Here is a 24,463-nt window from a genome sequence, read left to right as displayed (position 1 = left end):
ATGCAGTGTGGGGCAGTGTGCACAGCAGGGATTGCCCCCTGCCTGGCAGCACCCGGTGAATCAGGGCTTTTTTTTAAAGCACCGAGAGCTGGGGCCAGGCGGGGCAGTCATGGGAGGGGACTGGGGGAGCGGCTGGGGGGGTCAGCAGGCACTGGGGGAGCAGGCAGGGGATGAGACCTGGCAGGGGTCTCCCCATGGTCTCCTCCCCCCTTTTCTCCCCTCCTCCAGGTCCCCCGGCCTCTACTTACCAACTCTGACTCTGGCTCCAGCTCCTTGCTGCAGCAGGCAGGGACTGCCCAAATCGTTGAAGCTCTCCAAATCTCTTCCGAAGATTCAGAGAGCTTCAAATTGATTTGGACCTTTTTATTGTTCCCCTGATTGGATTTGGATTTGAAGATTTGGCCGCCAAATCTCCTCTGAATCGAATCAGCACCCAAAGCTTCACACAGCCGTAATAGATACTTGCCAGGATTCTCACTTGGTATAGAGCTCCACAAAAGGACTAGCTGATTCATCAAGTTGAGGATTTTGCTCCCCCATCTTTAAACAGTTCTTTGTCATTCTGACCACATTCACTTAAATCACCTGTAAGTGAATTGTCTCAGCACTTAAATTCACCAATATATTTTTAAAAGGCGTTAAAATTCCATTGTCTCATTGTTCCTGGTTTTTCAGCTGACATGTAGGTCCAAAATGTCATCTGTTGTAAATGTGTGTAATTCCTAAATTTCATCAGTTTCACCAGCTGAGCACTTAGTTTGTGGTATTTAAGATATTTTGAAGATGAGCAGAGAACATGAGCAATATTTCTCAGCAATCTGCCAGTCTCATTAGGCATGCCAAGTACATCAAGAAGAGTTGTGCAAACAAAGTACACTGCTTTCTGGTGTTTTTTGATGAGCAGATGTTCTGGTTTTTGTTGATTCATTTCTAGGATAACCATTTTATGATACTTCTCTGCTTGTGTTCTACTTCCTGTTACAGGAATTCAGAATTATCCATGTAAAAGGAAACAGCTCTGACTGTGTCTGATTGGATAACACCCAGTTTAACAGCTGTGTGATGGTAATACTAAAGGTGTCTATCTTGTGGGAGGGAAGAATTTCTGTAATTCAGTATTTTAACGAACTGTGAATCCAAACTCTGAGAGCACATTAAATGCTATACTTTAGTATTACTCTTATCTGGTGGCCTGACATTTCATTTGAGAATAGAATACACAGCACTGTGTATTTTTTCTTTTGGCTGGCAGATATGTACTTTTTTTAAAGAATTAAAATTAAATCAAAATATCACTTCTTTATCTTTCTGTAATAACTTAAGATAATCAGTACAGCATTTCTTGTTCTCATCCACACACCAAATCAAAACACTGTTACATTCAAAGACATGTCTATGATTATTTTTTTCACTCTGGATACTCACAGCTTCTAGTAGACACACTTGGGGGATGCCATAGATTTAGAACAATTTTAAGAGACATATTACGCATTTCTGAAAATGCTTTCAAGCTAAAAACTGTAATCTCTGGCAAAGGGTAGAATGGTAGAAATAAAAATAGAAGCAAATAGGATGCTCCAGGGTTCTTATGTATGGGTTGAAAAATAAATCAGGATTACTGGAACTTGCTGGAAGAAAAGGAAAATATGGGACAAGAATAAATGAAACTGTACAATGCAGTGCAACTTCAAGATTTTGAAAGAAATGGAAAGCTGATAGAGGCTGTAAAAGAAAAGCTTGCATAAACCACAGCAATATTCGTTGAGCAAGCAGAAAAGAATGTGAATGTTAAATAATCAGAGGGGAACACACAGGGCTGTACCAAGTAAGTTTGGACACCCACATGAAAACATTTAAAATAATAGACAACAATGTAGAAATGGATGCTGAGGTAAGTGGTGAGGTGATAGAGTTCCTTGAGCCTACTTATACTTTGCTGCACATATGGAAAGCCGCGTTCTACAGATAAAATAGTCTGGGCACTTGGGGTCTGGAAATGATAGCAAAGAGCATTCTCACTGTCAAGGTAAGAAAAAGTAAAAACCAGTCTGAATTATTCAGGAGATGAAGGTGTTATATTGATGCACATGGACAATGATGCAGATGTGGTAAGAGAAATCTATAAACACAGAGACACTACAGGCAGAGAGTCTGTGAAGGCAAATGCCAGTTCTGAGTTGATAAGGGAGATTTATTTGGAGATGTACTTAGGGACATTAAACAAAAATCAATTTTACATGCAGAAGGGACCAATCTGATCACCTTTCTTGATCTCTTAAAAACCCCAGTCCATATATTTTCATCCAGTGTTTCTGCGTGAAGCTTAATATCTTGAAATTGAACCAGAACACATTTTTGTCTTCTGAGATATTCAGTTGAAAGAATCTAAGATAAAAGCCTGGGTCATGATAGGTGGGAAGGCCAGATGAGGAGAATTCACTGATGGTGCTAGATGTCAAAAGATATATGCAATTATATGTTAATTCTTTTTTTTGAAAAATTATTCAGAGGTGAGATTTTCTTTTCCTGGGTAAAACAATTATTTGAAACAGCTCTGATGTCATGAAAATTAAAACTTTTTCAGAAAAAGGTTGATTTTCACACATTTTCTGTTTTGAATTTTTTTTTGGGGGGGGGGGAGTTCTCAAAGGCTGTTGAAATCAGACACTTTGTTTTCTAAAATAAATGATTTTATGTTCTTAATCTACTGTATTTTCTTGATACCACATACACCTCCCTCCAAAATAAGACATGCAGCCTATTTTTAGAAGGCAGAATGTAGAATATTTTTTCCAGAGTCCTGGCCTAAACCTGGCTTCTTTCATGGAAAGGCTGTGCTACAAAATGGCTGCTGCTTCTCTCTCACAGGCTTAACCTTTTCACAGCCAATGTCAAATTGGCAGCATTTTTTGGCTGGTCAGCTAAAAAAATCAACAGCTGCTAATTCAATAGCTCCAGTGCGGAAGGGTTAACGCTGGGCTCTATCCTTGTTGTTTGCTTGCTGAGAGCAAAACAACAATAATTTTGCAGCACAGCGTCTCCTTGTTTCTATTCCTCCATGCTTCTATTCCAGGGAAGAAAGTCATCTGCACTTAAATACTCACCCCAATTTTGGAGGTCTGATTTTGGGGAAAACATGCTGGTGCTACATGAGTAAGTATGGTAATTTGTGGGTTTGAATCTGAAGGTGATTTAGATAAAAATGTATTAAAGGTTCAAAACAGAAATGAAATGTTTTCAATTCATGGAAATAGAACTTTAAAATGACCCAACTTTTAAGTTGTTCCTGACAACTTGAATTTTGACTTTTTCTCCCATTTTGGGATGGTTAAAATTTGCAAAATATCAGATTTTTGCAGAATGGGAAAATCATTTCCCTTTCTCCCTCCCCCTTCATGATTGGTCCTTAGATTACACAGGTTTTGAAATTATCATCACCAGGGTATGTACTGCTTCTTTTAATTTAATTTATCCAGAATGGTTTGGATTAATATGAATCTGAATTGCAGTGGTTGGCCTAATTTGAATTCTCCAGTAGATAGCAATGCCACATGATCTCAGGCTAGGACTTCAAGCTGATGTAAATAATCATTCATCCTTTTAATTCACACAAGCTCTCAGGTTTATGCCAGTTAAGGATATTATTCCCTACTTACATAAACCTATGCAATTTCTGCAGTAAATATTGGCAGTATTACACTGGTAGCAGAAGGGGCTGCCAGATTACCGTTAGAAAGATGTTAAGGTATGATAGAGTACTTTATGGTTACAGAAGAATCCCTGGAATACAGATTATAAAGTGTTACTGGATCAAATCATTACTAAGAAAATATGTGGGATAGTTATTAACTGCATTTGTTCAATTTGTAAAAATATTTTCAGTTCTTCTATGAAACGGGGATTGATCCACCTTGTTTCCAATGCCTAGAATCTAGTCAAATGAGCTTTAGTTAAAGCTTTCCTGCTGCCATTTTGAAGTGCAGGATGCTGATATGTAAGACACGAAGGTTGGCTGGAGTGCAGCAATTACTAAGCTCCAGCAGACTTGATTAATCAGCTCTGCTCTGATGCACTGTAATTACAGCACATTGGACCAGCCTCCCAGCTCATGTATAGGCACCTATTGAAGCAGGAGAACAATCCAGTTTGACCAGATTAAACATTTATGTCTTCTATATAACTGATGTCTTCTATATAACTGATGGTCAAACGTAGGCCCACAGAATAACAATCCAATATGACCAAGTCTAGCTGGCCTGGCTCTTTATAAGGAGAATGGAAAGAAACAGGAAGCTTCTAAGACTGATTCAGAAAACCTGGAAGCACCTAAGGACACCAAAAGGAAATGCTAATTACAGCAGTATGTCTGAACTCTTGACCTTCTGTGGAGCTCAGCTGCCTGACTTCAGTTCAGCAGTAAGCAACCTTGTTCTTTTGCACTCCTGTACTTGAAGGGAGGTGACTAACCAACCAGTGGTGCCCATTATTTCTGTTTTTGAACCAGTGACTTTCCAGTGTAAAAATGCATAGACACTCTTGAAAGCAGGGATCAGAATGCAGCACTGTCTCTCTGAGGAGAATAGCCTTACCTCTGGATTAGACAGGCATGTTCCCTCGTGCCTGTACTCTTTCTGGTTCCATACTCATGTGTTATTGGCTGCACAATGGCTCAATTTCAGTGGGAAAGGTGCAACATATTATATAGTTTATAGTACAACACAGGTGTAGTGTTCAAATGAATTGGTGGGGTGGATCCAGATTATGGTGCTTCTCACAGGCCAGATGACCTACCTCTGGATCTGATTCACTTGGCTTCTCACCACAGGTGCCAGAACCACTATGTCAGTGTGGCCAACTGGAGAGGAGGGGAGGGATGGTTACTGCTGCTGCTTGCCACCCTGCCACTGATTTGCATGCTGAATGGCAATCAAAAACTGGAAAATGAGGGTCACGTGGAGAGAAGGGGTTCATGTTAAGCCCCTGGGTGTTGGCCATGCCAGCACAGTGGCTCAGAGAGCTGTGGTGAGAAGCTCCCCTGGGTTGGGTCTGAAGTCAGTTGTATGAATGGTACAAAATCTGGCCGCATGTTTGACTCTCCTACAATAGCAAGTAGAGCACTATTCCAGGAAATGGGAGATGTGGGTTTGAATCCCCACAGGATGAGTGGGGCCTACAGTGATGTAAGGGACACAGTTTGCACCAAGGGCAAACCCTGTGGGACAATGTAGGGGGGAGAGGGGTGGTTCGGAGAGCAGGAAGTTGGGAGGGGAGTGAAAGGAGTCTTACCCAGTCCCCAGCTGCCACTGCAGCTGCCTCATGCTCTGCCTAACCTAGCTGTTGCTCTTAAAACAGCAGCATTAGAAGCCTGGCATCTGTGCAGTGGCTGCTGCTGCAAGAGTAACACTGTGGGACTTCTCTTGCTGCTGGGGCATTGATTCCATGGGGATGGGGGATGAATTGGGGCACCTCCTAAATTGGTACCCAAGGCTTGTGCCCCTCTTACCCATTGTTTGTTATGGTATTGGGGGCCTATACATAGATTCTCATATCTTGGATGAATTCTTTAACCCCTAGGCTGTTAAGCATAGAGTGGCTGGCAGCACTACCAATATCACTGATAGCATTTTTGAGCTGAATTCAATACCATCTATAAAAATTAAGTATACTAGGAGTAAATGTAGCAGACTGGATCTTTCCAGGGCCTCAGTCATGCATCTAGCACCAAAATGGATTGGTATACCTGTGCACACATCTCAGCATACTCTGCAGCCTTTAAGTTTGCTTGGTGACAGATGACAGCAGTGCATAGGGCAGCCCTGATTGCCTGACCCATGGTTATTGCCTGTGTTTCCGTGCAACACAATGTGAGTATTATGAAGGAGGCATGCTAGGTGTTGAGATGCTGCAATTGACTTGCTTCTAAGAATTGTCAGAAACCCACATGTAGGTGCCCAGGGATATTAGCAGCTCAACCAATGCCTGTACTTAGTTGCTTACTTAATATTGTGCCTTGTCAAACAGGGCCACTTTAGCTTTCTCCTTAGAACAAAGGTGGGACTTAGACATCTAAGTCCAGGTGGGGTGCCTCACAACAAAAATAGATCAGGCTCTGTCCAAGTGCTACATGGGTATCTTTTGTGCCCAATCCACAGAGAATATTAATTTGTTGGCTTTGTAATTCTTTCAGCTTTGTAGCACAGCCCAGTGATTGAAGCACATTTACTTTGGAAGGCCTCAATTCAATCTCTGATGTGTTGGCTAAGATGAATCCCACCCCTCCCCTCCATTGGGTCCTTCTAGGAATTGAACTACCATGATCTGAAGAAGAAGAGCTAACTAGGAGACAGTTTTTCTGCTACTAAAAACTGACGATGTCCAAGGGGGCAGGAGGGGGCACTTTAATTAAAGTGGCTCTGGGGAGCCGCACTAATTAAAGTACCTTCAGTGTCTCATATATTTAGCATCCTGTGCTTCAAAATGGTGGCCAGGGCACTTTAACTAAAGCTCGTTCAATGAGCTTTAGTAAAGTGCCCCCACCACCATTTTGAAGTGCGGGGATGCTGAACACACGTGCCATCAAGATTGCCGGAACATTTCTGATGCATGCTAATTAGCATGCAATGGAGCAGGCATCAGGCACATATATAGGTACCCTGCGTTTTTACATTAACCCCCCCTCCGCCCCCAACAAAACAAGATGACAGGGAGGAGAAGGCAAACCAAAGCTTTATAATTTCGGTTCAAGTCTCTGCTCTGCCTGATTTAAAGCCAGGGAATTATGCCTCAGTTTCCTACATTCCAAGTGAATGTCGTCCTCCCCCAAGCCACTGGCCACACTCGAGCCGAGAAACCCCTCTCAATGAAGTGTTCATTCTGAACTGGTATGTTTCTATGGTTTCAATGCATCTGTATTTTCCAACAAACTTTCCCTGTCCTGAGGTAATATACAACATACACTGACTAGTAAGCTATATGCTCTTTTCTGCACCCAATCCATATGGATCTGTTTCTACATTCAGCTTGAGTCTGGCTCCCTAGTTCAAATGGTAGAAATTCACATATTTTATTCTGGAGATCCCTGATGCTAGCCAAGATGGCAGTTGTCACATGAACACTTTGATAAGCAAAATTAAAGGCTGGCTGATACTGTTATTTATATAAGAACATCTTTCTGTGTTGTCTGAAATGCTACACTGCAATCTAACAGCAATATTTTTAAATGCAATAACTTACTATGTATCTGCTAAAATAACAGGTCACAAGGGAAATTATTTTTCCTTTCTTCGGGTTCTTGACAAATGTATAATCACAAAAAGTGGAGCGTCTAGGTCTTCATACAATATCATTAATTCTTGCACTTCAGGTAAATGCTGTAAAGAAATAATTGGGTCCTCCCCTGCATAAATATATTGAAAGGTAAGGGGTGAGGGGGGACCACACCATTTGAAGTCCCAGAGAAACAAGTCTGAAATTTTTGCTATCTCAAAGTCAAGAAAATAAGAGATATGGAAAAGGGAAGAGCTATTATGCACTTATTAATGAAGCATGCCATTCTGAGGTTATCACCCTTGTGATAACAAGTAGGAAGCACAGCAGTATCAGTAGAGTTGGGCAGGGAAATCCCATGCAAAGTGGAGACATTTCTTTTTCCTATTCCACATCAGGGCGAAACTAAGACCTTTAAAAATGTTCGTGGAAACAAGAAAGAGCCAAACCAGAACAGACAACATGCTGGTTGGTCCTCTCTTGAAATTCATCTCTTGGGTTGTGGGAATTCCAGCTTTGTAGGACTCTCTACCCTTACCTTTGTGCTAAAGGCTATTTTGGGTATGCTAAAAATGACTCCTAGGTTTATTTCTTTCCCTTTTGACCATAAATTCTTTCCTGTATGTGAGAAATCCTCTTCATGAACACTTCATCAAAACTGATGCATCTCCAGAAAGTTTTGGTTTTAACAAATGGTCTTTAAAATATATATAGCCTGATAACAAACATTACTTAGAGATGGGGAGTGGCGGTAGAACTAGGAAACTTGTTTAGAACTTAGAAAAGACAGAAGTGGACTTTATGGAATGCCCACCATCTAAACGAGACATACAATATTGTCTCTATGCTGTGTGATCATAGGTACACATGTAGGTTTTATCACAGTTGCCTACAGTTGCTAAATTTGTTTGCCATTTTCAGAGCTGGTATTTTAATTGGCAAGGTTAGCAATTATCTTAAATTGATAGAGTCTAGTTACTAGGAGACGTGGAGCTTGAGCCATCTGTTCAGAATACCCAACACTTTTCCCCCTACATTTCTTTGGGGGCACAGATGACATTTTAAAAATAAACCCAGATAAAACATGAAATCACTCACAGTGTTAATAGTTGTGAGGAGGGCTTCTGGAAACTTAGCATTCCCATCCTATTAAGAATTTTGAGAGATCAATGGGAAAAAAATCACATAACTACAAGCCCTCAAAATTTTTAAAACATTAATGAACAAAGAATTCCAAAATTCTGTTTTTATCAACATATATCCCACAGTATTTTTGGTTAATTTTTCAAAACAAAAATTGATGAGGCTCCTTGAGCCACTCAAAGACCTGGCAGCCCTGCTCCCAGGCTTTCTGATTCTCAACAGAGCCCAACAATTTTCTCAGCAAGTGAACTGGCAAGACACCAGGCAGGTTCCTCTGGCAAACCCATCTTGTTTCTCTCAGAATACTTGACAAAATCACCTTGTTACGGGGGGAAATTCTGATTCCACATTTTCTAGCACATAAACTTTCTGTGGAAAAGTTTCTGTCAAGCTCTGTTTTGAGAGAAGACTATATTAAGTGCCTAATTTAGGAAACAGAAAGCACTTTTTAAAGCTTATAATATATATTATTTTCACCAGTAGTTCCAGCTTCTTAGGAGTAATTAGTATTCAGTTCCCTAAATAAAATATTCAGTTACATAGAAAAACTACTTGAGAGTCCTCATATTCCCCAGTATCTTATTCCTCTTTTTTTTTTTTTACACGTATTATTTGGTAAATTGTCTCTTTAATTTTATTAACCCCAATGCTATTATTTCATTGAAACCTTGTTTAACTATTAAGTACTCACCCAAGGCAATTAACATAAAATGCTTGTTATTCCCAAATGTACAACCATTTTTTACCACTAATTAGTTTTTAGTATCTTCTATTTTAACCTTATTCATATTTATTCAATATTCTCCCCATTTTTGTTTCTTTCTTCCTGCTCTTAAATCTGTCCCCTTTACATATATCTTTCCACACATTTCTTTTCCTTTTTAACTTTTAAAATATTTTTCTATATATTTTTCTCCATTATCTCTTCTTTCTTCTTTTATTTTTTAATTTCTGAGGTCTTGTGTTGTTTTGTAATTTTCATCCTTATTCTTTTTCTCCTCCTGCTTCAGTCCTTTTATCTTAATAAGGTAAAAATTCATCTCTATAGCTATCTTCCTTAGTGGTCTTTTCCATTAAATCTGCGTTATAGGCTCTGCTCTGAAAAGTTTATGCAAACTCTTAGAGATTTGTCAATAAATGCCTAGACCAACAGAACTAATGGAAATAAAGAATGTAAAGTATCATCAAAAGAAGGAAAGGCTAAATTCATAGGATGACACAGAAAAGACATGAAATAGGACATGTTAAAGAAGTACATTAATCTCCCTGCCAATGTTGCCTTTCACACATTTTATATTTTTCTGGTTTAGATGTAAATCTAAAGCAGCAGCATGTCCAGTTCTTTCCTTGAAAAACTATTCAACAGAAGAGTCTGAGGATTATCATAAATTCAAAGTAATTTCTCCCCTCTTTAATTTCATCCTATTACTCCTTCAGCATAATAGCTCCTTTCTCTGTCAAATGATACTTCTGTTTTTGACATTTACAGATTTAAATTATCTGTAGATTTATGTCCCATTTGTAATCCCTCTTGGCTAAACCATACATATCTCTTCCAATATTTTCTCTTAAGTCATTTTCTCTGCAAAGTCACATAATTTTCAACAAAATATTCTAGAAATCACTTGAACTCTCTTTTGATACGATACCAGGATGGGCCATTCTCAGACTGCAAATTCATGTCTATTTTACATCCAATCCACTGGCACACCACGGTTTCTGTTAGCATTTACTGATATGATGGTTTTCCCCTCAAACTGAGTATGCATGCTTTGGAGTAATTTCTCCTAGATGCATTAGCCTGAATTCTTGGAAGTTTATTACATTGGTATTCATATTTCGAATCCCAGTGTATTACTGCATGCAGAATGCAGACCTACTTGTGTTATTTCTCTGTCCTCAGTGGTATATGCTGCTCCTCCCAGTTTTATTCTTTTGAATAACTGCCAGTGAAAATACTGAAGATTGTCATTGAGGTACCTCACTTGAGAGACAGCTCCCTCAAACACACAGCATTATTATTCTTTTATTTTTATTTTTTATCAATATAACACTGATAGTCTTCTCAAAGATAATCTGAATTGATTTCCAATTACGATTTTTCAAGATCCTGTCTTTACACTTCATGCATGGCTTGTTGGTCTAGGGGTATGATTCTTGCTTCAGTAGCGAGATGTTCTGGGTTCAAATCCTAGATGAGCCCTTTATGGCTAGAAAAGGGGAAAAAGGTGTCTTGGGACTGCTGAAAATCATTTGTTAGGGACCTGATGTAGTCTTCAAGGCTGGTTGCAGGGGTCTGGGGTGCCTTTCTCCTCTGTGCATCTTTCCTAGTGTTGCAGGGGAGGCCACACCCAATGATCTGCAAGGTCTTTTTCAGCCCCTAATAATCTGAATCTATTATTTTGTATTAGTCCTCATTCAAGACTACATACCTCCCTGAAAAGCTACGCTTGTCCTCAAATCTTTTTTCTCCTAAGAATCCAGTTCTCCCACCCTTATTCTCAGAGCAGCTATGTTCTTGCACTTTTTTTCTGTTGCAGTTAATGGACATGGCATGTAAGTGCTATCTGATGTAAGTAAAGGTTATATGATTGGGCATAGTTGTGCAGTGCCTAGTTCTGAGAGATCTTTGTATACATTTGCAGGAATGGAAAGTATGTAAATATCCTCATCTATGCAGAGAACATGGCTAAAATTCAACTTCAAACTTCTCTTAAAGGGCGATCTCACCCAGCAACTGCTCCTAACTGATTTAGCTGTGCACTACACTGTGACGTACACAACATTTTCATTTGCATCTTGTCTCTTTGGTGACATATTGCCACTTAACATGCTCAGGTCTATGAACTCACAATGAATACACTGACTGCCATTCACAGTCCAAGCAATGTTGGCAGGTAGGTCCTTTGCCCAGAAAGAGACTTCCTGCCGTGTCCAGGTGTGCATTAATATTAAAGCACACTAAGGTCACAGTACAAAAGGGGAATTATGAGCCTTTATAACTGAAGGACCCCTTGGCACCTCTCCTTTCAGTTACAGAATAATAAAATCTCAAACATTCACTGTAGTTTTGGTACCATAAGCAGCTAAGTGCTGTTGTTTGTAAATACTACCACAGAAAATTCCCTATACAAAGGCAGAAATAGTATCTGTAGTAGTGTGATAACGGTTCAGTCATTTTAAGTATAGCAAACATTTAAATGGATTTTTGGGTGAACAAAGCAAATAAAAATATCTGTAGAACACACAGAAATATAATTCAACTTTAATTACTGAGGAACGTGACTAGCTCTCTCCCTTTGGGGTAAGATATAAAACTCCAAAAGTATGTTCATTCTTAAAATGAATCTATGGGACTTGTGACCAACATCTCCTCCTCTTCCTCCTTGCCTCCTCCATCCCCCACCCCCATAAAACCTCATCATCATACAAACTCTATATACTGGTGCTTAGACACCATAATGCTAGTGGCATTAGACATTCATATATATTTAGCAATTTAGAGATATTTTCATGCTTCTCTAGTTTTTTTTTCTTGAGGTGATCCATATTTATTTTCTGCTGTAACTGAAGAGAAGTTATTGAAGTTACACCAGGAATTAATTTGGCCAAGCGAGTGTCTACAAGATATAGCAAGGTGAGTTCATTGAAATAATCATACGTATTTTAGAATGTGGGTAAACTTTTTACGTGCTTTTCATAAAACCATTTTTGATTTATGCCTTATTATAACTTCAAACAATCAATTATACACAGATAATGCTTTTCAAAAATTGATTCTCAAAGAAAAGCTAATTTTTCTAACTCAAAATGCATTTGGAAACAAATTGGCACAAGTATTTATTTTACATTCAGTATTAACTTGGCACTTTCTCTAGTCCCTGGCAGTCTCTACTATGCTTCCCTTTGTTTTCTACCACTCTATGCTCCAGTGTTGAAGCCAACACCTGTGGCCACATAAAAGGCTAAGCACAGCAGCTGTGGAACTCAGATGTCCACACTGAAATAAATTTCTAAAGGATGAGCACTTGGAAGTGTGGTTGGCTTCCTTGTTTGACTTTTCAAGGCTTCTTTGGAGGTCTGCGGTGCTGGATGTTGCATCTCTCAACTGTCTATAGCTCTATTACTGATCTTAGCTTAATGATGGCCTCAGATAGACTCAAACTTAGAAAATCAGCTCTTAATTATACTGGTCTAACCTCCAATCCTTTCACTCTAGCCAACAGCCTTACTCTAGATATACACTGGTGTAGTCCAGGGCGTTAGTACAGATTTTGCACCAGCATACAGTAGAGTAGAATGTGGCTCAAAGATTACTAAACAAGCCAAAAGCCATTATATCACAAGACTCATTTCTGTTTAGCACTGTCTGATTTATAAGGAATTTAGTTCATATCTTAAAAACACAGCTACTAAATGCATTGCTCTAGAACCCCCAGCTCCTCATCTAGGATCAAAGAAGGCAAAGTCCTTTCATTTCAGCATATAAGAAACAGCATTTGAATGCAGAATTGTTATTAGGACTCATCTGGATTATCATCCCATAAAGGTAATTTTATTCCAAAAAACAATTTCAGCTACTTTTCTTGTGCAGACACTCCTGAACCAGAGTGTGTGTCTGCAAAGCTGCTCCAGAATGCCTACTGCATTTTAAATTCACATCCTTTCTTATCCTAGGACAATTTCTCTATGGGCACATCTACATAAGCCATTTTTAAGGTGCATTAATGGCACAGATCTACATGTGTAGACCCTTAATGCACTTTAAAATAGAAAATTTGATACCTGCAAAAGCAGGTATCAAATTTAGGCGCAAATAATTAAAGCACTTTAACGCATGTGTAGACACGCTAAAGCGCATTAATGCTGTGTATGTCAACTGACTTGGGACTAACTGTAGTTCCAAGTTGGTCTGCATTCTCTGTTAATGTGCCATAGCACATGCATGTGTAGACACATACCTAAATTGCCTTAATGTGCATTAGGCAAATTTGCATTAAGTTTAGGCGAGAGTAAAAGCACATGTAGATACACCCTGTATAGACAATCTGTTAGGTATACTAGATCAAGCATACAAGACAGTTACTGACATTTATACTTTTGTCAAATAAATGAGATTCCTGAGGAATTTTTCCCTGCTTTTTGAATTACAAGTGTTACGATTTTCAAATTCCTATTTTAAATAAAATTTATATTAAGATAACTCAATTAGATATACCACCTTCTACATATCTAATTGCTAAGAAATTATTATACAGCCAATTTTATTAGTAATTCTAAGAATTTAGAAGTATGAAAAATATTAGCGCATTGAAACAATCACTGCTCTTTTTACTTAACTGGGTGCAGTTTCTTTGAAGTGACAGTGCAGTTGGGCTAGTAGCCTTTCTGACGTACTATTTTAGGTAGGTTCTCAACCAGAGCAAAGTCTCCTTTTTTCTTTCATGTGGCAACATGAAAGGACCATTAGAAGTTGATGTAAACATTTGTTACCATGCCATAGCTTCATTTAACACAAAATGAATCAGGACTTTTGTTCTAGAAAAGGATAGAACATTTCTGGATGTTCCATGTATTGGATATCTTCTCCACAGTTGCCTACCAGGCGTTCATTTTAATATGTCTGGTAGGCAATTTCAGTATCTCTCTGAGGTTCTGATATGGTTTGCTATATCCATATCTTACATGGGATAGTGAAGTCAGGTGGTTAATTTTTAGAGTCTGTGATCAGATTTGATTCTCGACCATACTGTTTTCTCACATTCACTTGGTTGTGACAGTCCCAAGGCTTTAAGAGCTCCTGCTCCTAATCAGAAGGCAGTATGCCAGAAGTTTTTCAGGACCTTCATGCATAAGCAAGTCTATGTTCATTAGCATTTGGTTGCATTCTCCTCATTGAAGGGATAATGGTAGTTGCTGATGATATTTGTAGGATGGTTGGTTGCTCAGGGTTAGTGAATGCTAAGGCCCTATCCACATATCATCTAAAGAATGGTGGTGACAAATATGATGTTGCTGGGAATTCAGGTAGAGAAGAATGAAGGCTTTCTTCACTTTCCCTTTGTGATGATGATTTGCTTAGGCTTTGTCGTTCAGGAGTGTTTGGATGAATTAGAATTGGTGGTAACATGTGGAACAGTACTTGGGGGAGGGTTAGCATCTCCCAGACCAAAGAGAAGCCTCTTGGCTTTCCTGCTTGAGTGGGTGCTTGACTGGGGGATAGCCAAATTTTGAAAAACTCTTATCTATTTTTCTCATCCATCAGGGTCCAGTTATTCTAGGAACCTGGTTGCAACAGCACAGAAAAATTATTTCTTTGTGACCATTTTAAGGAGGCTGTGAATTCATCATAGCTGTCTATGTTTACAGGTATTTGGCAAGTCATTATTCCTATGGTTTCTCTTTAGCTGTTCCAATCAGCCTTCATGAAGCTCCAACATGACCTCAGCTGCTATGTGAACAGATGGGGAGATTAATGTGTCTGACAACAGGACACTGTCAGTTATGCAGTAAGTCACTCAGGGCAGTTTGTTCTGCAACCAGAACCTGTATGCTTTGGTCATAGGATACAAAGTAGAAGTCTAATAAATAGCCTTTTCTCTATCATGTGAAATGAAATTTTCCTGGCTGCTTATGATTAAACAGCAGATGCCTATTTAGTTTGAGGCACACCGAGAAGTTGTTTGCCTGAAGCATCACTGTAGTTGTATGCTTGCCATCTGTAATGGCTATTGAAGTCTCTAACGCCTACTGAACAATGGTTGTGACTTGGTTGAACCAATGGTGGCAAAGAAACGTTTAGTGGATACATTGTCAATTTGTGTTTTGCATGGTGTTGCTATCCTAGAACATGGTGTTTTGATGCATCTTTGTCAAGCTAAGCAAGTTTTTTGTAACATGGGAATGTTAATTTTCATTATAGCTTGGTTAGGCAGTCTCATTTTCCAGGTGAAAAGCCTTCTTTGTTGAATCAACAGATATAGGTTTGAGCCTATCATTTACATTGTTTTCTGAATTGGTCAATCAGTGCTCAGTTGCCATGTTGATATCATTGTATGCAGTCCCTACGAAGGGAGGCTAAAGGGCCTGAACCTATTCAGCCTCCATGAGAGAAGGCTGAGAAGGGATCTCGTGGCCATTTACAAACTCACCAGGGAGGACCAGCAGGCATTTGTGGAGTCCCCCGGGCACCACCCAGGATTACTAGGTATAACAGCCACAAATTGTTAGAGAGAAGGTTCAGGCTGGACATCAGGAGATATTACTTTACAGTTAGGGCTGCCAGGCTCTGGAATGGGCTCCCAAGTGAGGTGGTACTCTCTCCTACCTTGGGGGTCTTCAAGAGGAGGCTGGACAGATATTTGGCTCAGGTGATATGACCCTGGCACCCGTTCCTGCCCGGGGCAGAGGGTTGGACTTGATCATCTGTCTAGGTCCCTTCTGACCCTAAGTACTATGATACTATGATGTAGTATTTAACAGGTGAGGGGGGCGGTAATATGGCAGTTTTCATTTTCTATCCAACTTTCAGTCCATACATTCTTAATCCATCAAGAAACATAATATTTATTTTAAATGTGAGAGTGTTCTTCTGGACACTGTGTATGACATGGGTGTGGCAGTGAACTGAAAAGTCTACACGATATATGCTTACATGTGCTACTTCTGAACTTGCATGTTTCCTCTCAACCACTGTCTCCTTTTCAAAACCTTTTCTTCTACTCCAAGCCATGCTCTACCCCTTCATAGCTCTGGCTCCTCCCCGCCCCACACCTCCTAACTTCTGAAAGTGTGTTTTTTCCTGAGAGCTCCTTTAGCTGCTATTCAAAGCCAAAGTCCATATTGCACTAGGGTGAAGAGAGACTAGAATGAGGCAGAACCCATCTCCCCAGGAAGATTCTAACCAGTTAACAAGGACTTTGAGAGGGAATGCTTCAATGGCAACTCTGTCACGTTTGAGCTCCCACTCAGTCCTATCCACACCCCACTCTTGTGAAAGTTGGGGCTGTCAGCAGAAGAGCTGAGTAAAGCTGGTGCAGGGTGCCCATCAACTGAAACTTTCTCTAAGGAACCTAGTCCTTCTTATTGTCCCCACTAAGGTACTAGATTAAATGCAAAATGAGGATGGAGTAATATGGGAATTCCTGCATTGGCACTCTTCCCTAATTTACCAGTCCCTCTAGACCCTTAATAATTTCTTAGTTTTGTCTGAGTTCCATCAAGAATTTTTGTAAGTAAAAAGAAAAGGAAAAAAAAAAAAAGAAAAGGAAAAAAAGAAAAAATTACAAAGCTAATAAATTACTCTAAGAATAAGCTCACTAGTGTTACACAGAAAAGAACTATATTACTGAATAGCCAAGCCAAAGGCACAATGTATTTCTGTTGGCTGAAAGATTGCATTACAAGTGCTTTTCCAATTTGTTGTTTTACTAGCAACACTGGATCTTATTAAACATTGCTGCTTTCCAAGTACTACATGTCCCTACCAATGAGTAACTGTTTCATTTATTTTTCTCCACATGTAGATTTCCAGGTTATTGACTTTTTGATGTTTCTAGCCTCTCTAGATTCCTGTGTTCTGTTTACACCTGACCTACTTGTTGGTTGCAATGCTTCCCAATTTGCTGAAGTGTCATTTGTGATTTTAATTAATGTGATGCCTATGAAATCATCCAGAATAGTAGTAGAGATCCTGAATAGGGCTAAAACTAAGACCAATGCTTGCAAATCCTGCCTGGCCAACTAACTATAACTCAATAAACTGCACTGGGGCACCAGTCCTAGTTGCTGAGTTGGGGTGGCCCAAAAAGAACAGCCACTGCACTGGCACTGCCAACAGCGCAGCCATTTATGCAATCCTGTGGATTGTCATGGCCCAGGGTGCAACAGGATGCCTCTTATATTTTTTCTTATATCTAACTTAAATCCCCTTTACCGGAATTTAAGCCAATTACTTCTCATACCAACTTCCATGGGCACAGGGAACAACTGATTGTCTCCCTTTTTAACAGCCATGAACTTGACTAACCTCCCCCAACCATCTATCTTATTTTTCATCATCTCAACCTTTTTATAGGTCATGTTTTCTAAACTTCTTTTTCTGAACATTCCCCAATTAGTTTACATTTCTTTTAACGGGTATGGATGCAGTGGCTATATTGCTTTTCTTTTAAGCAATAAAATACTTATAAAACACTGATGAACATTTTTTAGCAATAATGTGAACGTAAATTTTCTGTGGAATATGCCAACGCTAGCAGCCATCATTTTTACAGCTGACTGGAATGGCTAAAATGAAGATTCATTTTCTTTTTTCCCCACTATTGAATTCAGCAACAACAAAAGTTGCTCTTTAGATGCAAAAAGACTATCTGATGCCATAGTCCCATGCTTCCACCAGACAAATATCTCAAGTCCTTATCAAAGACACAATGATGAACATAAAGTTGCTGAGCTCAGTTGCTTAAGAATAATTGCTATAAATGATATTCCAAAACTGCCCTTGGAGTAACATTGCATGCTTGAAAATAATGTCTCAATCTAATTAAGAATATGAATTTTGATCAGAAAGGTTGTGGACTTCTGCCTTCCCACAAAGTCTTTAAATGAAATTCTGCTGCACTTTTCTGTCATTGCTGTTTTTCCTTGAGATTCTTTGCTATTGCAGCTTGATCATGGAATAGATTTTTAAAACAGGAAGAATTATAGTTTGAATGATTCAACAATAGACCTCAAACTTCTCTTTGTTAGACATGCACATAGGCAAAAAGTTTTTAACAGATCTTTTTACATCAAATAAATGATTACCCCTATCCTTGAATGTTTTATTAATTTTGGCCCAACTCCATGTCTTTCAGGCATTTTACATAATAAATAGTTGACCTGAGAATCCACTCAAATTAGCACCTATTTGAGAAAATGGACCAGCATAGAATGATTATGCTGCCACAACCATGATGCTATAAGTCCCCAAGTGAACACTATTTTAGAATAGAAGTGGCTATATTCTAGTATAATTACTCCACTTCCAAAGCAGAGCAATTATACAAGAATAAAGCCACTTTTATTCCAGAACAGATTGTCCACATGGGGAGCTCTATATACATAGCTATAGCAGAATAATTATTCTATTCTAGTTATGCCAGTCAATTTTCCTCTGTAAGCAAATCCTTAACATAAAGAGAAAAATCCTGCCTCTCTCATGAAAGTCTAATCATTAAGCTCAGATCCTGGTCCCATAAGTGAAACCAGTGTTGATGGGCTTTGCTAGTAAATGAAGGGAGGACTTGGGGAGGATGAAATCTTACTCAACCAACCAGTAAGTCTGACATGCCCAAGGACAGTGTGCACACTTAAAGAATATAACAGAGCATCCCAGAATCTTTTGATAGGGAGACTCTGCTAGAAGTGGTAACATTTTTCAAACACTACAGAATATTATAAGTAGATAGCAGACTGTGGTAGGATGGATTGTGGTAGCTATTAGCAGTCACAAGAAAAAGGGGAAGACATTGCATGCTGTTTTGTACTCTTTCCAGGTTACTTTGCTGTCCAGTAGATCTGTATTACATAGAGATCTTCTCTTACACCCATGTTCCTTATGCTCCTTTCATGAATACCAGGGTGTAGTTATTGTGCATGAACCCTCCACCTGATCCTTTTACAATATGGAAACTAAAGGGACCAGGCTAGGATCTCAGTTTATACTTCAATAGGTCCTATGATAGAAATGGAGTGACTCCGTATTTATATGACTACCACTGTAATCAAAACCAGGTGAGAAAAATCAAGGGCCAAAAAGAAGCTCTGATTTTTAATTCTTGCTAACATGATGTGTCTTGATGACATTAACATTGATGACCACCTTTTAGTATTTCAGATGTAGTATTATGACACTATGGGGCATTATGCAATAGTAGACACATTTTAGTGCCAAACACCTACAAAGAGAGTCATTCTTCCTTAAAGTGCAGAGACACTCTGCAAAAGGCTATTTCAGCCCACTGACCTTATTTTACTATATTCTCAAAGCATTTGAAAATGCATGAGTATTACAACAGTCAGTCAAGGACTCAGGAATGAGAAGAGCTGGCTTGCCACTTACCCCGATCTGTATCATATAGGAAGACAAAACGGTTCCATTCATAATGATCCAGCAAACTTAAGAGAGCTCCCCGTAAAGACGGTCGTAGTTGCAGCACAAACTGGCTCTCGCCTTCTGTGGGAAAGCTTGGTGTGATGAGGGAGATGTGCAAGGCGCTGCAGAAGGAGGTCAGAGTATGTACTGATCTTTTATCATACAGTCCAAAAATGGCAAAAACTCCTCTAGAGTACTGGGAACAAACTGAAAGAAAACAAAATAATTAAATTAGTAAAAGAGACTTTAAACATATATTTGTATTCCAAAGTGTCTATATTCCAATTTTATTTATTTGTTTCTATTTCACTTGTGTATTACAACTTGAATATTGATATAAATTTGGTTTGGGAACAAAAAATGGCATCAAACCTCTTGGTCCTTATTTGTTATAAAATAAGATAACAGAAATAAAATTTATCTCTGTTTTTGTACCAATTAAAATGGCGTATATGTTTTAAATAAGAAATTAGCATTTTGCAATCAAATGAAAAGTCCATCTGTATTCTCTTATGTTTAGGAACATATCTAATTTGTGGAGGTTGCCACCCCTATGTTGGGGGCAGAACCGGGGTCAGGCAGCCATTTTGTTGGCAGAGCGCAGCAGCCCCCCATGCCTCTGATTGGCCGGGGGGGTCTCAGTGGCTCTGCCCCTCAACACTGATTGGCTTCAGGGAGCTTCCTGTTACGTGGTTCCACTCCTTGCTGCTAACTGGCTGCAAGGGCTGTCCATCATGTAGCCCTGCCCCTGTCTGCCAATTGACTTGTGCGGGGTGGAGCCACATGACAGGTAGTCCTCACAGACAATCAGTGGCAAGAGGTGGTGTGGGGGATGGCACCCATATTGCTGGACCACATACCATATGGGTAGCCCCCTGCCACACACACACTACATTGAGTAAAAATGCTTCCCTTCCCTTGCAGCTATACTGATGGAGCAGAGCCATGAATGAACTCTCCCCTCTGCTGTGGTGCACTAAACAGTGCCATGTGCACAGTGCCAATTATGCAGGCCCTCCACTCCCTCCCCAGCTCCCTGGGCTGTGGACCATGCTGCAGGGAGGGGGGTGGGAGGGCAACAAGAGGAGGGAGGGGGAGCCTCAAGCATTCAGATGTTGATGCAGCCATACCAGTGGGGAGCAGCAGCCAAGCACGAGCCCCGGAGCTGCAAATTAACCCCCTGCAGGCCACATGCAGCCCAAAGGGCCATGAGCCGGACAGACCTGTGTATACCTATGCTATGCAACCATCAAAAGAAGACAAATTGCAATCAAAAATATTCTGAGTTCTGACCTATTTATGAGGTAACTTAGAGCCAAATGCAAGGCTCACAGAAGCCAATATAAAGAGTTTCATTGACTATAACAAACTTTGGATCCATGCACATGAAAAACAGGCCATGCAGCTGCTTTTGCTGGTATATCATGTTTCATTAGCAACTTATTACAGTCAAAATGAATAATTTCCTGCTCTTACATCTTAAAAACCCTAATGCATTATAACCTATACATAATTATTAACACTTACACTTCCAAAAATCACAGCAGTTAGAAAAGGCAACAATCAATTTTTTCATCAAATACATTTCCCTGCAGTATAGGTTCTTTGGGTAAATCCAATATCTTTTCTTAGACTAACTCAAACAGTTGGAAAAATTCTTCTGAGCAATTCTTCTTTCCCTGCAGTATATACTTGGGTATTTCTTCTGCACTGTACCTCCTATCCCCACACTGTTTCTTACATGCATGATGAAAAGGTAATTACTTAAAGTACCACCTCTTAGGCTAGGTTGTGAAACCTGTATTAACAGTCCCTGTATTTCTGATCTACAAACTGTCTGCATTGTATTAGAGCAGCAGTGCCTGTGTAGAGTCAGCAGGTACTTATTTGGACCACTCTGTGCCCATGTAGTTCTTATTATGTTTGGTGTGTATGAGCAAAAGATATAAGATGTGAATATTTGATATCTCACACTTCTGCAGTTTATTAATGCATTGCAGTCTATCATCATTGAACCATAGTTGTGAAAAGCTCTTTGAACCCAAGTTGCTCTATGTGGCATATTACACCCACAATATCAGGCTAATGAAGATGAAGTGTGTATATTGAGCACTTGGAAAAATATTATGCCTGACTCACCATTCTCTTGTACGCCATGTAGGGTTTTTCACCAGTGCAAAGTGGCTTAATTGTACTATCAAATAACCATGGTGGGATTTTACACTGATACTAACAACTTTACAAGAAATAAATGTCAAAATATGGAGTGTCCCATTCAGTGGAACTGAAATTCAAATTCCACTTCAGAAAAAAATGGATGTCAAATCCTAGCAATGACATGATATGACATGACCTAACAGGAATTTATATTCCCTTTCACTAAAAGTACCCCACGCCACTTATCCAAATCCTTTCTCATTTTCCAAAACAATTTACCATTCATCTACTACAAATCTAAGTTCAATAAAAACATGTGGCTATTAAAGCCTCGCAAAAATATTATACGAAAACTTATGTGGCCACAGATTTAGGACCCAGACTATGATGTTTACTAAATAATGCCCTTATACTTGCTTCTCCATAAGATGAAGTGCAAAATTGGAAGGCTTCACATTTCTTCTAATTCAATAGTTTACTAAAAAAAAACAACCCTTGAAAATACGTATTGAATTATGCTCATGTGTCACAACCTCAGACAGCTGGATACCGATAAATGCTACTGATTCAACTATATAATAATCATCATATACATGGGTTGTTTCACGTCATTGTATTCTGACTTACTAATAGCTTTACAAAAAAATGAAAATTTGAACTCGTTAGTTTTTAAATTTCAGTTAGATATATAACTTCTACCATATTATTTAGTGTCATTGGATCACATTGTACTTGGGCTATTGTACATTAGGCTTCTGATATTATTTGAGCTAAGAGATCTTTTGCTTTACACATACAAGGTATTTTTAAATTATTTGTTTTGAATATACTATGAAATACACTTAAACCTGCTTAATAGCTATGCTCATATGATTGCTGCATGAGTGAATACTGCCTCAAAAAAAAAAAAAAAAGATTATCCATGTAATGGCTAGAGGTGTGCAAAGCTTTGGTTTGCGATTTGATTCAGAGAAGATTTGGCCCAATTTGGAGGCTGAATCACCAAATCCAAATTGAACTGGGAGAAGAAAAAGAACCCCGAATCGATTTGGAGCCTCTGAATCGATTCAGAAAAGATTAAAAAAAGATTTGGAGATTTGGAAGGCAGTCTTTCAGGGGAACATAAACTGAGAAAAGGGAGGGTGAGCAGGCAGGGAAAGACTGACATCTTTGGTGGCTAGTGACTGTGATCTTTCCTTGAGTCCCCTTCCAATCACAGTACTCTTGGGGAGGGATGTAGAAACAGCATATAAGCTTCTGTCTGCAGGCTTTCTGTGCCTTTTGTGAGTGTTTCTGCCTGAGCAACAGCATCTGAAAGGTGCTGGACTGGCTTGGCTTCCTACCTAGTCAGTCTCCTGCTACTTTCTGTTCTTAAAAAGGATTGGGTATAGATTAGTAACTAGAGTCCCTCTACTTAGCCTTATCCAATCCATTTATATTTGTTCTTGTTCCCCCCCCCACACACTTTTTAAAAAGAAAGCTGTGTTTTCCTTGTCAGTGAAACCCCTGCACCTATCTCCTTGAAACTTGGCAGGCCTCATATGCTCAGAAGGGGCTACCATCCCTGAAATTTTTATTTGAATCAGCCAAAAAATGAAAAAGTTATGGGTATTTCAATGATTCCCCATTATAGTCTATGTCCAATCTCCAAATTGCTCTTAATCAGCGCCAAATCTTCTGAAGCCAATTTGGCTGAATTGATTCAGGACAGTGATCTGAATCTACAAATCATATCACTGTCCTCCAAATCAGCCAAATCCAAATTGAATACTTCCCTATTCACACAGGCCTAGTAATGGCCAAACCCAAATTTCTAAATCAGGGGTCTCAGCCAGGGTGCTGCAGTGCCCCAGGGTCCCATGAGTACCCACTCAGGCACACTGCGACGCAGGTGCTGAAGCCTGGTAAAATTTCCTGGTGCATATTCCTGCCGCAGTAAGGCTGTGATCAGCCTAAGACAGGCAAACTGAGCTGTAGGCCTTCCCAGTTTAACCCCCACTCCTACACTCCTGTTCCCGAAGGAGTGTAGGATAGGCTAGACAAGGGCAAGAGGCAGCCCCTGTCTGATTTAGGCTGATCAGAGCCCTAATACAGGAGCATATGCCACAGCCCGTCCAGGGCTAGCTGTACGGCAGCTACATGGTGAAATTTTACCAATAACAGCTAGTTACAAACCACTGAGGTAAGCTGAGCCAGCACCAACAGTGCTTCTCATTCAAAAAAGTGGTGGAGGGGTGCCCTGACTGAAAAGTTTGAGATGTACAAGATACTTCTCTTAACAGACACAAATTCTTGAAGAATGGAAGATACCCACATGGTAAACTAATTCTATTCCAGATTCAGTTTTGTCTGTATGATAGTGCAAGACAAGGAATCATAGAATTTTAGAAAATTAGGGTTGGAAGGGACCTCAGGAGGACATCTAGTTCAACCACGTGCTTAAAGCAAGACCATCCCAAACTAGAGCACCCCAGCCAATGCTCTGTCTAGCCAGGTCTTAAAGACTTCCAAGGATGGAGATTCCACTACCTCTCTGGGTCACCTGTTCCAGTGCTTTGCTACCCTTCTAGTGAGACAGTTTTTCCTAATATCTAACCCAGGGGTGGGCAAAATATGGCCTATAGGCTGGAAAGAGCCCACCAACTATTTGGCATGGGCAGGTGGAGTGTGTGGAAGGCATCCAGGAGCTCGAGCCAGAGCTCTTTGCTTTAAAACCAGGGCCACCTGGCTGAAGCTTGCTTCCTACCAGGAGTGATGCAG

General features: G+C 39.7%; 1 protein-coding gene across 3 annotated transcripts in view; it reads right to left on the bottom strand.

Moving 5' to 3' along the window:
* GRIA4 (glutamate ionotropic receptor AMPA type subunit 4) overlaps window positions 1–24,463 on the bottom strand; it is a 383,074-nt gene that overhangs the window by 228,930 nt on the left and 129,681 nt on the right. For all 3 annotated transcript variants that reach the window (XM_006018946.3, XM_006018945.3, XM_006018947.2), the window contains exon 3: window positions 19,514–19,753. In XM_006018946.3, the coding sequence (XP_006019008.1) occupies window positions 19,514–19,753 (240 nt within the window). The remainder of the gene's footprint in view (window positions 1–19,513; window positions 19,754–24,463) is intronic.

The sequence above is a fragment of the Alligator sinensis genome, unplaced genomic scaffold (genome assembly GCF_000455745.1).
Source record: "Alligator sinensis unplaced genomic scaffold, ASM45574v1 scaffold802_1, whole genome shotgun sequence".
In the NCBI taxonomy this organism is placed as follows: Eukaryota; Metazoa; Chordata; order Crocodylia; family Alligatoridae; genus Alligator; species Alligator sinensis.
The sequence above is the reverse complement of the archived record's forward strand: the minus strand, read 5'-3'. Positions and strand labels throughout refer to the sequence as shown.